A 17923-nucleotide genomic window follows, 5' to 3' on the forward strand; every position below is an offset into this window, starting at 1 on the left:
CAAAGTTTAAAATAACATGCTTTTTCAATATAATGCAGAAAAAGGCTTTTGTTTTTATCAGATTCATTGATTTAAGTAATAATCAATGGATTTGTTGTTAGTTAATAATTGCAGTTGATAGTAGTCATATCTGTACATGTGTTTTACTGTAAGTGTGTTTGTGTATGCACGTGTGTGTGTTAGCATGTACCTGGCAGACTTCACGCTCCATGTGCTTTGTGTTACAGTATGTGTGTGTGGTTGCAGACAGAGACATCAGAATGTAGAGCAGAACCACTGGAAAAATGGACAGCAGTGTGTCATAAATCAGTGAATGAAGGGATAAATGTACCCATGAAAGAACTGAATAATAAACGAGCACAGCCTGTGATTGTACTGAAGGGGCCAGACACTTAATGAAGCATCTGATTTACTTAAGCACATAAACCTTCAGCACATTTTCTACTGTACATTGTAAAATATAATCTAGAGGAGGACAGCAAGTAGGATGTTAAAACAATAAGCCATGAGAAGCTGTACATTACATTGATTTTACCGTGGATAAGGGATGTTGTTTGTACAACGCTGAAAGAACTTAAATAAGCTTAAGATAAAGAACCTAGATGGGTTTAATCATTTGTTCATTTTATATCAGTTTAATATTATTTAGGGTGTGTTAGGGTTATTTAATAAATAAAAAGTATTCTGTCACAAAAGACCCTTATTGGAAATTATTGGTATTATAGCAAACAAAAATACAAAAATACAAACTTTTAAGTTATAATTAATTTTAGTTTTTTGTAGATGTGTGAGTATGCATGTGTGTGTCTGCATATACATATAAATGATTATAGATGTACAACAAAGAGCGTGTGTGTGTGTTTTCACTGGAATGTCTTGGTGGATGTAGGAATTAGAGCTGGTTTTCCCACAAACAAATGTAATGAAAAAAAAAAGACATTTCTCAAGCGTGTGTTTCACGGATTAGATTTCACTGGTTTGCCAGCAAAAAAAAGTGTGTGTGTTTTGAAGAGTGATTTATGTCTATGTCTGTCTGTTTGTCTGTCTGTCTGTCTGTCTGTCTGTCTGTCTGTCTGTCTGTCTATCTATCTACCTATCTATCAGTCTTTCTTTTCCATCTATCTATCTGTCTGTTTGTCTATCTGTCGGTCTCTGTCTGTCGAACGAATCATCTATCTGTCTGTCTGTCTGCATATCTATTTGACTGCATGTCTGTCTACCTGTCGAACGAATCATCTATCTATCTGTCTGTCTGTCTGTCTGTCTGTCTGTCAAACTAATCATCTATCTGTCTGTCTGGTTGTCGAACTAATAATCTATATTTCTATATATCTGTCAGTCTGTCTGTCTGTCTGTCGAACGAATCATCTATCTATCCTGCCTGCCTGCCTGCCTGTCTGTCTGTCTGTCTCTCTGTGTGTGTGTGTGTGTGTGTCTGTAAAAAAATCGTTCTTGTTTTAAAGAATTAATCAAAATAGATTTGCACATTTTTAGTGTGTCTTTAATTACTTATTACTACTTTCTATGAGTTTTTAATGTTATATTTGCCAGAATGTCTCCTTCTCCCAGATTTTTGAACTGTCTGTCAGTCTATCTGTCTGTCTGTCTGTCTGTCTATCCATCCATCCATCATACTGTACATACATACAGCTTCATGTTCTATTCTTCACTGCTGTAAGAACCGCCAATACACAGTGTGGTTCAATTAGTGCATGTAAAATCTTCTCTTTTTTATCACTTAGTTTTTCTTTTCTGTCTACTGGTGCTCCTGAGGTCTTACACTTTACTGTAACCCTCTCTCTCTCTCTCTCTCTCTCTCTCTCTCTCACTCTGTTCCACCTTTGATGCATATTTTCCGCTCTGTGTACACGTCTTGCTGTAGTCAGCACAATATTGTGCCTGTAAGACTCGTGGGAGCGTGACTTTAGCAGGAAAACATTTTTATCTGTAATACACACACATTTGCTCACTGAAACCCACATATGTTGCAAACACACAGATGCAGATGTACATACAGACATACACACAATCCAGTGCTGGGAAATGTCAAACTGCTTTTGCTGATTGACTACAGATGGATAAGTCAATAATGATGGATCTATAAAACGTACGCTCGCTGCAGAAGAAACGCATGTTTTTGTGGGTTTCCATATACAGTATATATTTACAAAGCTCCTACACATTAATTTGTCTTAAGAGTTATTCCCATTTGTGTGTGTGTGTTTAAAGACAGTTTTTTACTAAGTTACTGTGTGTCCTCTTTATGAACAGGGACAAAAAGGCCATCCAGGTCCACCAGGCCTCCCCGGGGAACCAGTGAGTAATACAGACACACAAACACTCACACAAACAAACAAACAAACAAACACACAGTGTTGCTATGAGCTGCCTACACATCCCACTCACTCTTTAAACAGGTGATTTTTGTCCCCTGCACTTTTCCAAGCTAAACCCATACCGTGTACAAATGGTGGATTTGTATACAGTATTCTTTATGTTTTGTTACTTTGGGCTGATTGAGCGACCATCCAGCCAATCACAGGTGAGTTTCATGAGCCAAAACAACCCTTACGTAATAGGCCGTCAGTCAGACAGTCTAATCAACGCGGCTCTGTTCATTTATACAAAGTTGCTTTCAATAATGCTCATTTAAACGTTTTTTATCTGCATTGATGTTGATCTAATAATAATCTAGAGATGAGGAACACACAAATGAGAGTTATTTATCAGCATATTGTTCATGATTGGCAGCACTGAAAATGCACTGCAGAAAAAACAAAAACAAAGGACAATCCTTCTTTTAAGCACACATTGTAAGTGGAGTTTATATCAGCACCTGAGTCTTCATTAAGTGATACTTTTTACATTATGTTTGTGAGGTAATAGTTTGATCTGTTGTTTTTGCAAATTAAACAGATTACTAGATCTGTGTTAAATATGTAAAGCTATTTTTAATATCAGCTCCAGTTTTTTACTTCTATGTTGGTGTGCTGTTGACAAACTGTAAGAAAAAATATAGATCTGCTGTGTTCTTACAACACTTTGGCATTTTACTGAAGTGAATAGATATGTAGACACGCTTTTTTATACATGAAAACGTACAGCCATTATTGAAACTCATAATTATTATGAGACTATTATTAATGTCTTTTGCAAAAGTCATGCTCAGCAGCTCACAAATTGTAGGGAAATGATAGATTTGCTTTGTTCTTATAATGCTTAAAACCTCAACTAAAGTCTCTTTGTAGGTCTGTATACATACAAATTTTAAACATTTGATCGTTGATTCAGTGACTAACTCATTTCACACAAGACACTCATTTGTCACCTTCTGGCATCACCAGAAATGGTCACTGAATCATTAAATGCATCTGAATTAATTTTGGTAAATGTAGTCAAAACAGTCGTGCCATATGGATACATTTAAATTCCACAATGCACAAGCACCGAGTAAAAAATAAAATTGTGCACATGCACAATTGTCATTATTTTAATTGATTAAATAATTTATTCAGGACCAGCTTGTGCTCAGTCTTTTATTGTCATGTGTGAAACAGAAGCAAGTGCTCCACAAGATGCCCTTTATTTTTGCAGCTAATTTAGCAAAAATTTGCAATTATTTTGCAATACTTGAATCTTTAAAATACTACAAATATTAAAAGTAAATAATACATATATATTAATAGAATACTTATATCATACTTATATATTAATATATACTGTAATATATTCATACTGCACTGTAAGTGTTGGGTCTGTGCAAGCCATCTACTCACCCCCTCCCCTCCACACACACACTTTTAAAATGACTGCTACACCCTGCTTTGATGGAAGGTCTATTCACACAGAGTCCATATAAAAATGAAATTAAAAACAATTTTACCCTTGTACTGTAGGCGGCGCTGTTGCTGATTTACAAACATTTATACCAGTCTCCTGCCTGCACCTTCAACTGTTAAAGATTAATATATTGAACACTGTTAAAGCATTTATTTACCTACTTTGGCATAACTGTTTCATTATGTTCTTTCCATGGTGTTGATGCATTTTGAGGAGTATATAATCTGTGTTTTTTTATGCAAGTGAGATGAGTAAAGCGTGTTGCCACATATTTATTTGCACATGTATTTTGCTACGAGTATTCCAAACGGACTCCCGAACCATATTCTATTTTTATAATGTCTGGATTAATGCCTGGATAATATAACACCAGGTACAGTTATATAAATACATATGGAATAATGTACATTAAGAATAACAGTAGGCTATAGTATAAAATAGGATGCATAATAATAAAAATAATATAAAAGAAAACACTGGCTCACGGTCTTTTCTTTATTTTATATGTTATATTGTCCTTGCAATGAAAGTAGCAGTGTGGTTCTGCAATTCGTTTGTCTAGCAGTAAAACATTGCATGTAACAAATCTTTTTATGGGATATTTAGCTACGAGCTTAGTGCAAACAAATTTACGAGCCTCGCTGCTATTTTGCCATGAGAATATAACAGGCACAGTGATATACATATTAAATAATGTACATTAAGACAAAACACCATTAGCAGACTTTCAAAAGCAGACAGGGTTTATCTTTGCAGTACAAAGGGTTCACGAACTGCAACTATTTATTTTTAGGTATATAATTTTCGGGGTGTGTACCAGCTGCTCGTCCAGTGCCAGTGTTTGCCAGTTGATTAGCGCCAACAATGTGCTGGATTGAGCAGCTGCAGCGGAAAATGCCAAAAAGCTATTTTCTCATTGATCAGTCAGTTTTCATCGCAGTCCGAAGAAAATTGGACCACTCTCTGATAAAAAAAAAATGTTGGATTGTCGGCGAACGATTTGTCAGACTTGGTAATAGCGCCATCGGAATCCATTGTTTTCGTTAAAAAGAGTGACATTGTCAGTCACCATTTATGCTCATTGTATTGCTTGTCTGCAAAATGTAGTAACTTACCCAAAACATTTAATTCATGCATCAAAACCTAGTTATTGTGTCGGTAAATTGGCCAGTGCCACCGAAATGAAATGTTTTTTTGTCATCGTGAGAGCCGTAATGGTCAAACTGTTTAGATGTTTTTTCACCATGGCAATCAACCCTGGAAATGTTTGTTATATACAAATATTTTTTTTCCTACTTTTTTTTTACACTGACTGCTTACTGTATTATGCAAGAATGTTAGTTTTGTCTAGCTGAATGCTATTGTGTATCACACTGAGCTTTTTAGATACCGATTTCAACAATAGGTAAAAGTTTACTGGGGAAAGTCAATACCGTACAATACTGTAATACACAGAAAAAGGATATGCACATTTGTATGTATACAGTATATTGTTGTAGAAGTGTGTTACATGTAAACAGAAAATTCACATTTGCATGTCCATTTTTACACATTTCTTACATGTAAAGTCATATATAGTGAACAGAAAATTGCCACAAAATGACATCCATGCAAAAAAAAAAAAAAAAAAAAAAAAACCTGTGGTAATTCTGTAAAAAATAATAAATTGTTTAGCAGACATCACAAACATTCCATGTCATGATGTCTCACACGATGAAAGAATGTTTAGACGTTGTGAAGAGTATGACAGTTTCACTGAGAATCAACTCATCAGTTTTGATCAGCAAGCCATGTGCATTTAGTTATTGTGCAAATTGTAGACAATTGTTCTTACTCTTTTGCACACATGTGCCAAAACATGTGTAATTTGCTTAAATGAAAAAGTAATTCAAATCTGGTCTGAACAAGAAACGTCATGGTTACTGGTGTAACCTCCGTTCCCTGATGGAGGGAACGAGACGCTGGTGTCGATGTAGTGACACTAGGGGTCACTCTTGGGAGCCCGAGACACCTCTGGTCTTTGATAAAAGGCCAATGAAAATTGGCGAGTGGTATTTGCATGCCACTCCCCCAAACATACGGGTATAAAAGGAGCTGGTATGCAACCACTCATTCAGGTTTTACGCTGAGGAGCCGATATAAGGTCCGGCCATTTCAGCTGGTAGTTCAACGCTGTGGCAGGAGTGACCAACCTCTCGTTCCCTCCATCAGGGTACGGAGGTTACACCAGTAACCATGACGTTCCCTATCTGTCACTCACTCGACGTTGGTGTCGATGTAGTGACACTAGGGGTCCCTATACAAAACGCCACAAGGCTGAACTGTGTTACGTGAACTGGCGGTGTGTGGTGGGCAGACTTGCTGTGTGCCTCATAGCAGCACACCAGGTCGACACGTAACCTCCCCCAACACAGTTATGAGTGTCGAACGGCCCTTTTTGGGGACAAGTCGACTACCCAAAGATAGAGACGGGCTTAACCCAGTCGTGGCCTCTTTCCCCCTTCTCTTTTTCCACTCCCTAAAAAAAGAAGGGGGATTATCCGACTGGGCCACCAGGTCTAGTCGGGGGGTGTCCCTCCCAAGGGGAGGACACCGCGGAGACTACACCGCACCCCAGAGAGGGGGGGATATTTAAGTGGAAAAATACGTCACATGGTCTTTCCAACCATGTGGAGAGCCTTCAAGTTAGATCCTGCCCAATGGGGGAGGAGTTACTACAACATGGAGACTGGGGCAGAGGGGCTCTGCCCAAGGAAGACGCAGTTTGCCAGCAGGGAAACGAATTAGCGGAAGATATAGATCGCATGGGGTTAGCCTTACAGGGAACCACCATATGCAGAGCACCTACCCCAGAACCGGGCTCTTAGTTAGCGCGTGTACTGGGCCGGCAATGAGTCTCTCCGAAAACTCGACTGCCACAGGGCTCGGAGGAAGTCAACCAGGGAACAACTTTTGTGAACACTACTGGGAATTAACAGCGCACATCTTCAGCTCAAAAGGAGGTGGAAGGTGCTATGTGCAAGCGATACACCTGGCCGGCTATCCCGGGCTTATCCGCTTAGGTTGCGTGCCACTACCTGGGACAAAACCGGTTCCACCCGGAGGTTGTAGAACCTTGCAAAGGTGTTGGGTGTTGCCCAGCCCGCTGCTCTACAAATGTCTGTTAGAGAGGCACCTCTGGCCAGGGCCCAAGAAGCCGCTACACCACGGGTAGAATGGGCTCGTAGCCCTACCGGGGGCGGCATGTCTTGGGCGAGATATGCCATAGCTATGGCACCAACAAGCCAGTGGGCGATCCTCTGCTTGGAGACAGCGCTTCCTTTCCGCTGTGCACCAAAGCAGACAAAGAGCTGCTCAGAGAGTCTAAAGCTCTGCGTGCGTCAGCATCTTGAAAAGGGAGTCTGTGTAAAGCCTGGTTCAGTACTCGCAGGTCCAAGATTGGCCGCAACCCACCGCCTTTCTTTGGTACGATGAAGTAGGGGCTGTAAAACCCTTTCTTCATCTCGGCTGGAGGGACAGGTTCTATCGCGCCCTTCCGTAGGAGGGTAGCGATTTCAGCTCACAGGGTAACAGTGTTTTCGCCCTTGACGAAGGTGAAGTGAATACCGCTGAACCTGGGCGGGCGCCTGGTGAACTGAATCGCGTAGCCGAGTCGGACGGTCCGGATCAACCACTGCGATGGATTGGGAAGCGCAAGCCATGCGTCCAAATTCCGTGCGAGGGGGACCAAGGGGACAACGTCGTCGGACGTACCGGCAGGTGGGGCCTCGCGGCGGGGCGGAGTGTGAGGTGCCACAGCACGTCGTGGCCGTGCTGAGTCTAGGGACATCGAAGCACTTACCTGGCTCCTTGTGACCACCCCCGGAACAGCCTGGGACAGGGGAGGAAGAGGCCTGTCCTCGCGACCCATGGAGGCTGTCACATCGGGGGTGGATTTGTGCCACAGCTGGGCGCTCAGGGGCTGAAAGGGCACCGCTGGAGTGCCAATCCTGCAAGATAAAGCCCGTGGACGGTAGTCGTGGTGACGACCGTACACACCGGGTATGTGACCCAGGGAGGAAGGAAGCCGCTCTTTTGTTGAACTGTTGGGTACCGCAGCCACTTGGGCGTACGGCGAAATCAAACAAAAAGGCAACAAAAGATTTTCCACCTGGCCCTCCACCGGGGGATGGAGTGGTCTTTCTACCAGCTCCAGGTGAGTGGGTTCCCTCTTCCCTCGGTTGCCCATCTCAGGGGCGCTTCAAAGACCTCCATGGGTTCTTCGGTGCCGGCTGTGAGATGGGTGGCGTCGGCTTCCTGTGGTGGGCTCCACACCGGGGCCGGGCCAGAGGGGCGGGCTGCGGCGGAACCGGTGCAGTCACCACAGGGGGACGCCCTTGGCGACAAGCAGACGGGGTGCGGGGTCTTGAGCCGCGCCAGGGCAGGATGTGCGGGATTGCCTCCGTCTGCTGCTTTACCGTCGAGAACTGCTGGGCAAAGTCCTCAACGGTGTCGCCGAATAGGCCCGCCTGGGAAATGGGGGCAGCAAGGAACCGTGTCTTGTCGGCCTCGCCCATCTCGACCAGGTTGAGCCACAGGTGGCGCTCCTGGACCACTAGTGTGGCCATCGTCCACCCGAGAGACAGCGCTGTGACCTTCGTCGCCCGGAGGGCGAGGTCGATCGCCGAGCGCAGTTCCTGCATCAAATCTGGGGTGGAACTACCCTCGTGCAGTTCTTTCAGTGCCTTGACTTGGTGGACCTGCAGGAGAGCCATGGCATGCAGGGCAGAGGCGGCTTGTCCAGCAGCACTGTAGGCCTTGGCCGTCAGGGACGACGTGAGCCTACAGGGCTTGGAGGGGAGCTTAGCGCGTCCACGCCAGGTGACGGCGCTCTGCGGGCATAAGTGCACCGCGAGCGCCTTATCCACCGGGGGAATCGCCGTATAGCCCCTGGCCGCCCCGCCATCGAGGGTAATGAGAGCGGGGGAACTGCGGAGTCGGGGTCGGGCAGTAAAAGGTGCCTCCCACGACTTCGTCAGCTCCTCATGCACCTCCGGGAAGAATGGCACTGGAGCGGGGCGCGGCTGGTCTGAGCGGCGCTGCGAGCCCAGAAACCAATCATCAAGCCGCGAGGGTTCAGGGGAGAGCGGAGGGTTCCACTCTAGCCCGACACTCGCGGCCGCCCGGGAAAGCATGTCCGTCATTTCGGCATCGGCCTGTAACTGGGCGACCGTCCCCGAAAGGGGGAAGCCCAGCTGAGGCTTCTGCCTCCGACTGGACAAGCCCGCTCTCCGATGCTGCGCTCGAGAGCTCATCATTTTCGCGGGCCTCGAACAAGAAGCTAGACTCGCCGTGCGACGAGCCGGCGAACTCATCCGAAAGCCCGATTGGGGCAGACGAGCGTGCTGGGGAATGGGAGGTCCGCGGGGGGATACCCGGCGGAGGCGATCCCATTGAGGTCCCCAAATCGCCCCCAGCGCCAGCCGCGCTGACCTCAAACCCGTAGGTAGGAGGACCAAGGCGGGGAGCCGCTGGGGTGGCTTGCTTCCTTACGAAAGCAAGCCGTGACAGCAACGTTGCCATGGTCATGTTCTCGCAGTGAGAACATGAACCATTCATAAACGCTGCCTCCGTGTGGGTCGCGCCCAGACATGAGAGACAGCGATCATGACCATCCGAAGTTGAGAGAAAACGACCGCAACCAGGAATAACACACGAACGGAAAGGCATCTTTAGAAAGACGCGTCTTTAAAAAGACGTTCCGTGTGTGCGCTCTTTTAGAGAAATATACTCTTTTAGAGGGGAAAAACGCTCTTTTAGAAAATATACTCTCTAGTTTTTCTGCCGAAGCACCCAGGGGCGTTCTCTGCAGTGCACCAGTGCAGAGGAGGGAGAAGCCGCTGAAATGCGCCGTCAGATCCAGCAGAGGTGAATGAACAGTGCTATTCAGCTCAGTGAGCATGACCGTTTGGCTCCGAAGAGAAAATCTGAATGAGTGGTTGCATACCAGCTCCTTTTATACCCGTATGTTCGGGGGAGTGGCATGCAAATACCACTCGCCAATTTTCATTGGCCTTTTATCAAAGACCAGAAGTGTCTCGGGCTCCCAAGAGTGACCCCTAGTGTCACTACATCGACACCAACGTCGAGTGAGTGACAGATAGGGAACTAATTGTTCAGAGATTTGAATTTATTGTTTTGAAAAAAATAATTCTCATTCGAGACTTGAGCCAAAGCGATTGAGAAAAACTGTAAATGTATATTTAAAAATATATATTATATTCTATAATATTCTATTATATATTTTATATTATATTACATTACATTAATTAATACATTTACACTGGCAGCCAAAAGTTTGGAATAATGTACAGATTTTACTCTTATGGAAAGAAATTGGTACTTTTATTCACCGAAGTGGCATTCAACTGATCACAATGTATAGTCAGGACATTATAACGTGAAAAATTACTATTACAATTTGAAATTAAATTACTTCAAAGAGTTCTCATCAAAAACTCCTCCACATGCAGCAATGACAGCTTTGCAGATCCTTGGCATTCTAGCTGTCAGTTTGTCCAGATACTCAGTTGACATTTCACCCCACACTTCCTGTAGCACTTGCCATGTGGCTGTCTTGTCGGGCACTTCTGTAGCTGATCCCACAAAAGCTCAATGGGGTTAAGATCCATAACACTCTTTTACAATTATCTGTTGTCCAATGTCTGTGTTTCTTTGCCCACTCTAACCTTTTCTTTTTGTTTTTCTGTTTCAAAAGTGGCTTTTTCTTTGCAATTCTTCCCATAAGGCCTGCACCCCTGAGTCTTCTCTTTACTGTTGTACATGAAACTGGTGTTGAGCGGGTAGAATTCAATGAAGCTGTCAGCTGAGGACATGTGAGGCATTTATTTCTCAAACTAGAGACTCTGATGTACTTATCCTCTTGTTTAGTTGTACATCTGGTCTTCCACATCTCTTTCAGTCCTTAGAGCCAGTTGTCCTTTGTCTTTGAAGACTGTAGTTTACATCTTTGTATGAAATCTTCAGTTTGTTGGCAATTTCAAGCATTGTATAGCCTTCATTCCTTAAAACAATGATTGACAGATGAGTTTCTAGAGAAAGCTGTTTCTTTTTTGCCATTTTTGACCTAATATTGAGCTTAAGACATGCCAGTCTATTGCATACTGTGGCAACTCAAACACAAACACAAAGACAATGTTAAGCTTCATTTAATGAACCAAATAGCAAGTGTATTTTCTAGTACCAAATGATCAATTTAGCATGATTACTGAAGGATAAGGTGTTGGAGTGATGGCTGCTGTCTAGATTTGATCAAAAATGACTTTTTTCAAATAGTGATGGTGCTGTTTTTTACATCAGTAATATCCTGATTATACTTTGTGATCAGTTGAATGCAACTTTGATGAATTAAAGTACCAATTTCCTTCCGAAACAGCAAAATCTGTACATTACATTTTGGCCACCAGTGTATATAAAGGTATATTAATTTAAGTATAATTGTCTGAAATGACCCGATATTTACTTTGTCATGTAAAATGTTTATATATTATAAAAAAAAGGTATATTTTAGTTATATATTATATTATGTTAATATTATATTTAGGTAATATAACACACGTAATTGTGCTGTTGGTCTGAATATTTGCATGGCTATAATTAACTGTGGTCTCAGTATTCAGTACAGCAGCACTCTTGGTCATGTGATATTGCTTTAATTTACTTTAAACAATTAGGAAATCCAATGATTTTCTCTCTTTCTCTCTTCAGGGTGAACAGGGTCCTGTTGGTAGTGCTGGAGCCAAAGGCTATCCTGGCAGGCAGGTGCAGTAGATCTTGCTCTGCTGTGGAGAGTTATTCGTGTTTGTGTGTGTGAGCGCCTGTTTATGGATTTGTATGAACTGGATGTTTTTCTTTGTATTTCATTGACTGTTCACAAAAAATATGCAATTAATTTCACAACACATTGCGCTGGCATGCAAACTGGATTTTAGTATAGCTGGGGGATACAGTCATTGGAAATCACAATGTTCCATTGTTGGAAAGGATGTTTCCACGAGAGTTGACAACTTGGTAGTACACTGTTTTGACAAACTCTGATTGTTTTCATTGATGAAGCTTTGGAACTAATCAGTATAAAACTAAATCCATCCAGAGCCACAAGCCATCAATTTGTTCCACATCTTGGGCTCATAAAAGTTGCTTGTGATAAACTGTATGAAATTATCACACAGCTTTTTATAATATTAAAATCTGATTGGTCAGACGTGGTATTCTACTGTCAAACATTTTTGTATATTGACCGGTCATCCGTATAATTGAGCTTTGTCCCCTGCATACACTATATTTCTTCTCACATATTAAAATCATTCTAACTCAAATCAATGTTCCATTTTCTTGTATTTATTTATTTGCTAAGTAGCCATGTAATAAGCATGATAATGTACAGTCAGACAGTCATTTGCCCCGTTCACACAAGCAACCAGGTAAAGTACAGGAAAATCGTTTGGTTGCCTTTAGTGGTAAATGTACCAAATGCGCTGTTCACACATTCCATATAAGGATATTTATAGGTGATGATACAACTTCGCATTAAGGAAAATTTCCAGAGCAAATTTACCAGTATTTTCAAAAGGGTTGTGTTCACACATGACTAACTGGAAATGGTAGGTAATTTTCTGGAAAAGGCTGTATGTGTGAACGAGACTATTATCACTATATAAAGAACCCTCTGCTTTAAATCAGGTTTTATTTTGCTGTAAGGACCATCTGACTTTACATTATTGCTTAAAATGGATGCCTCTTTTTTAAAACCGTATTAAGAGCGGAAAGTTTGGTTTATGTTTATGCATTAGCATCATTGCCATGATCTACAAATCTGCCTAAAAATTTATTACAATACAGGGGACTTTTGTGGCTCTGTTTGTGTATGTATATATATATATATATATATATATATATATATATATATATATATATATATATATATACATAAATACAGTACTGTGCAAAAGTTTTAGGCACTTGTGAAAAATGTTGCATTGTGAGGATGTCTTCAAAATTAATGGCAAAAATTGTTTTCATTTCATTTATCAATTAACATCATAAAAAGTCCAGTAAACATAAAAAAAAAGCTAAATCAATATTTGGCATGACCACCTTTGCCTTTAAAACAGCACCAATTCTCTTAGGCACGCCTGGGCAGTTTTTCTTGGTTGTTAGCAGATAGTATGATCCAAGTTTCTTGGAGAATTTGTCACAGTTCTTATATATTTAGGCTGTCTCAATTGTTTCTGTCTCATCATGTAATCCCAGACTGATTCAATGTTCAGTGGGGGGCTGTGCGGGGGCCATCCAGTCTGTTGCAGGGCTCCCTGTTCTTCTATTCTATTCTATTCTATTTGCGAAAGGAATATTGAGGGAGTCTAAAATGTGTATTTCCTATTGACACACTAAAGCTGAAGATATCCATCTTAAGACAAAAGACTTTTGCACAGTACTGTTTACACTGTACTGTCTGTATATGTGTATATATATATATATATATATATATATATATATATATATATATATATATATATATATATATGTGTGTGTGTGTGTGTGTGTGTGTGTGTGTTTGTGTGTGTAAGTCAGTATATATATATTAAGTGAGTAAGAAAAAAACTATTTAATTCCTGTTTGAAACAATTAACAAACTGGAGGCCTATTACATTAATGTGTGTTGATTATAAAATTCTATTCCTATTACTGAAATTTCTGTTTCTGTTTTCTCTTTTCCAGGGTTTACCTGGACCAATAGGGCCTCTTGGGTCAAAAGGTGCTCGGGTGTGTACACATCTTCCTATTTCTTCCTTTTTTATGTAGGATTGCAACCAGTAACAGTCATTGTGAGCTTGGAGCTCTCTAAGCAGTCGCTAATGATTCTGGTATTTGTGGTCCTTTTATAATTAAAACCGTAAAGGGATAGTTCACCTAAAATTTAAATTTCGTCGTCATTGACTCACCCTCATGTTGTTTCAAACCCGTATGACTTTTATCTGTGGACCAAAAAAGGATGTATTAGGCATAATGACAGTCTCAGTCACCATTCACTTTCATTGCTTTTTTTTCCCATACAATGAAAGTGAATGGTGACCGAGGCCAACATTCTGCTCTCCTTTTATGTTCAGCAAAAGAAAGAAAGTCACACATGTTTGGAAGAACATGAGGGTGATTAAACAATGACAACATTTTCATTTTTTGGTGACCTATCCCTTTAGTGATTAGACTCAATAAGAGAGATTTTACTACAGTATGAGAACTCTCCCTCTTTTCAGTTTTTCCTTTTTTTCCTTTTTTTTGAGTCAACAGAGACTTAACCATGACAAATTTGCTGCTGACAGCTGCTCAAGCCATAAAAGTATGTTTAAGTGTGTTTTAGCATCCTCTGGTCTTATTAACATGTTCACTTGTACAAACACTTTTCATTAATTACCTTGTTCTTTTTTTTACTTTGCAAATACAATGTTTTATCCTCACTGCTCCACTTTATATTGCATGCATATCACACACGCACACATACACTCTCTCAAACACACACACACACACACACACACACACATACATACCTTAACTATTGTGTTTGTAGGCAAGCTTTATTAAAGGCTCTTTATCAAGCAAAACTCCGCCCCCACTGGCTGGAATTTCCTGTTTAAAATCAGACTGAGGCCCTGTTGTCTTTAAATGCCACACACACATTCACATACATGCATGTGTCTTAAAATGCACATTTGTATTACAACATATAAACACACCTTGCGTGAGTGAGAAACTCCAGAAAAGTAACTTTCCAAAATGGGGGCATGTCAATTCAGAAATCATTGCATAAGCAAAATGGTATTGCTCAAAATTAAATTTAATAATAATAATAAAAAGTAATAGCTATAAAGCTTGACAGAAAATACTACTCATTTAGCTAGTTTATGAGCAGACTTGCATGATGTAATTTTCCATAATTTTCTGTAGCAGTATTAGAATGATGAAATAAATAAAAGAATCAATCACACTAATGCATCTAATGTGCATCTTTGACTCTACATTGTGTTGTATTAGCTCTAAAAAAGCTTTCTATGTTTCTACAGGAGTAAATAAGTTCAGATCACAAAATCATATGACTAACAAAACCAATAAGTAGGAACATTCCTGGAGGATTTCAAGACAGCATTACCTCGTCTTGTGCTGTTTTTGTTGGATGTGTGTATAAGCGAATCTTTTGTCTTTTGTTATCATTATATCATGTATTTGTTTGTATCTGTTGTTTGTGTGTCATCGTTTGTTCCCTGAAGTGAGCGTATGTGCCCTTGGACTACATTGTGGAGGCCAGCACCATGCAGTCCATGGGCATATACACTTACCTCATGGTCTGCATCAACATGAAGACGTCCATTCATACATCCCAGCACCTCTTCATTCATCTGTACATCCTTGTGTTTGTATTATACTGTGGACGTCTGCCATTGGATGCCAATGATTGTATAGACTACTGTCTTAAAGCCTTAAGAGTTACAAAGATTACGTCATCCAGAAGAAAGGTTGCTCTTTCATAGCTCAGGCGACTTAATAGAGTTCTTAGAAAGATAAAAATACACAACTGTTGACATAAGGGGCTGTAAACACTGAACGCATTTTTTGTGTCCATTTGTGCTGTTTTTCGATTGTTTTCTTCATAAACATGTGCTAGACAGATGCCTTTGACCATTTGTTGTTCTGAACATTTATTCTGAACAGCGACTAAAGGCCCAGGTATACTTCATTTTTGTGCGTTCCAGACTGGATCGCACCAGGTCGACCGCGTTACCTTTCGAAGTATACTCTTCTGACCATGAGCGAATGTGAACGCGTTTGACGCATGCCCGTTTAAACTGCTTTTTGATACTCCTTTAGTACAGTTAACTGCTGGCGCATGCGCAAATATGAGATTGCTGAGTTTTTCTCGGGAAAAACATCTGAAAAGCAGGAGACTTCCTGCCAAGTCTATATTTGCTATCTCATTACTGTCTTGGAGAAACAATTAAGGTATTAAAGAGCTCTCATTTTTTATTTCTCCCTCTTTACAGGGTTTCATTGGAATTCCTGGACTTTTTGGTTTACCTGGACCTGATGGTGAGAGAGTGAGTATGAAGGTCATGCTATGATATCATATGTGACTTCCATTATTATGGTGCTTTATCAGCAGTCATGTGATCACAGTAACTGCCAGTCTGTGGGCGAATATTCCGGCAAACTGCTGTTGTGTAATGAAGCTAATGTAGTTCACATGAATAAGTTAAACACACACATACAAATACTTCATTAATGTAGTCACATCACTGATATGAACCATATGACATGAGTTACAGTGTTTGCTGGAGCAAGCATCACTATTATTACACTGGCGGCCAAAAGTTTGGAATAATGTACAGATTTTGCTATTATGGAAAGAAATTGGTACTTTTATTCACCAAAGTGGCATTCAACTAATCACAATGTATAGTCAGGACAATAATAATGTGAAAAATTACTATAACAATTTGTAAACTCCTTCAAAGAGTTCTCATCAAAAAATCCTCCATATGCAGCAATGACAGCTTTGCAGATCCTTGGCATTCTAGCTGTCAGTTTGTCCAGATACTTAGGTGACATTTCACCCCACACTTCCTGTAGCACATACTTCTCACGCACCTTACAGTCTAGCTGATCCCACAAAAGCTCAATGGGTTTAAGATCCATAACACTCTTTTCCATTTATCTTTTGTCCAATGTCTGTGTTTCTTTGCCCACACTAACCTTAGAAAAAGTGGCTTTTTCTTTGCAATTCTTCCCATAAGGCCTGCACCCCTGAGTCTTCTCTTTACTGTTGTACATGAAACTGGTGTTGAGCGGGTAGAATTCAATGAAGCTGTCAGCTGAGGACATGTGAGGTGTCTATTTCTCAAACTAGAGACTCTGATGTACTTATCCTCTTGTTTAGTTGTACATCTGGCCTTCTACATCTCTTTTTGTCCTTGTTAGAGCCAGATGTCCTTTGTCTTTGAAGACTGTAGTGTACACCTTTTGTATGAAATCTTCAGTTTTTTGGCAATTTCAAGCATTGTATAGCCTTCATTCCTCAAAACAATGATTGACTGATGAGTTTCCATTTTTTACCTAATATTGACCTTAAGACATGCCAGTCTATTGCATACTGAGGCAACTCAAAAACAAACACAAAGACAATGTTAAGCTTAATTTAACAAAACCAAATAGCTTTCAACTGTGTTTGATATAATGGCAAGTGATTTTCTAGTACCAAATCAGCAATTTAGCATGATTACTCAAGGATAAGGTGTTGGAGTGATGGCTGCTGGAAATGGGGCCTGAATAAATTTGATTAAAAAAAAAAAAACTTTTTTCAAATAGTGATGGTGCTGTTTTTTACATCAGTAATGTCCTGACTATACTTTGTGATCAGCTGAATGCCACTTTGGTGAATTAAAGTACCAATTTTCATTCCAAAACAGCAAAATCTGTACATTATTCCAAACTTTTGGCCACCAGTGTATATTGTTCAAACTGGTTAAGTATTAAAGTTTAGCATGTAATTTGTCCTTTTTGTGCCATGGAGATGATTGATACGTAAAACTGTGTGACTTATTCAGGAGAAGTGTGCTTTAGAGCTCAAAAGTCTGGTTCTGAAAGTACAAATTCGATTCATTTTATTCCATTGGGGAATTTATTATTAATGATAACTCCTACTTGTTAATTGGTATATGCTTCTGTTGAGTCCAAGTTATTTGAACCTAATTAAAAAAAGCAGAATTTATACTGATTAACTACACTACCCATGATCCAGCAGAGAAAGATCCACCAATCAGAGAATCACGGTGAACTATGCGTGCCAAAAGAGCTCTGCAGAAACTGTAAACTCGCATAACTCACTTTGAATGATGCAATAGAGCCGATATCCCTACATTCTAAGGCTACTATATTTGTATAAATTTGAATGTATTGCAATAAATGTTAAACAAATTGTGAATACTTATAATCAACATATTGAAATTAATAGTTTTATACTTTAATTTTTAAT

The 17923-nt window shown here is 40.6% G+C and overlaps 1 protein-coding gene across 1 annotated transcript in view; it reads left to right on the forward strand.

Annotated features, from left to right (window-relative positions):
• Positions 1–17923, forward strand: part of LOC127429293 (collagen alpha-1(XXVII) chain A-like) — a 104468-nt gene that overhangs the window by 41499 nt on the left and 45046 nt on the right. Inside the window, exons 8-11 of the mRNA XM_051678246.1 lie at positions 2272–2316; positions 11608–11661; positions 13621–13665; positions 15936–15989. Of these exons, the coding sequence (XP_051534206.1) occupies positions 2272–2316; positions 11608–11661; positions 13621–13665; positions 15936–15989 (198 nt within the window). The remainder of the gene's footprint in view (positions 1–2271; positions 2317–11607; positions 11662–13620; positions 13666–15935; positions 15990–17923) is intronic.

Source organism: Myxocyprinus asiaticus, chromosome 38 (genome assembly GCF_019703515.2).
Source record: "Myxocyprinus asiaticus isolate MX2 ecotype Aquarium Trade chromosome 38, UBuf_Myxa_2, whole genome shotgun sequence".
In the NCBI taxonomy this organism is placed as follows: Eukaryota; Metazoa; Chordata; class Actinopteri; order Cypriniformes; family Catostomidae; genus Myxocyprinus; species Myxocyprinus asiaticus.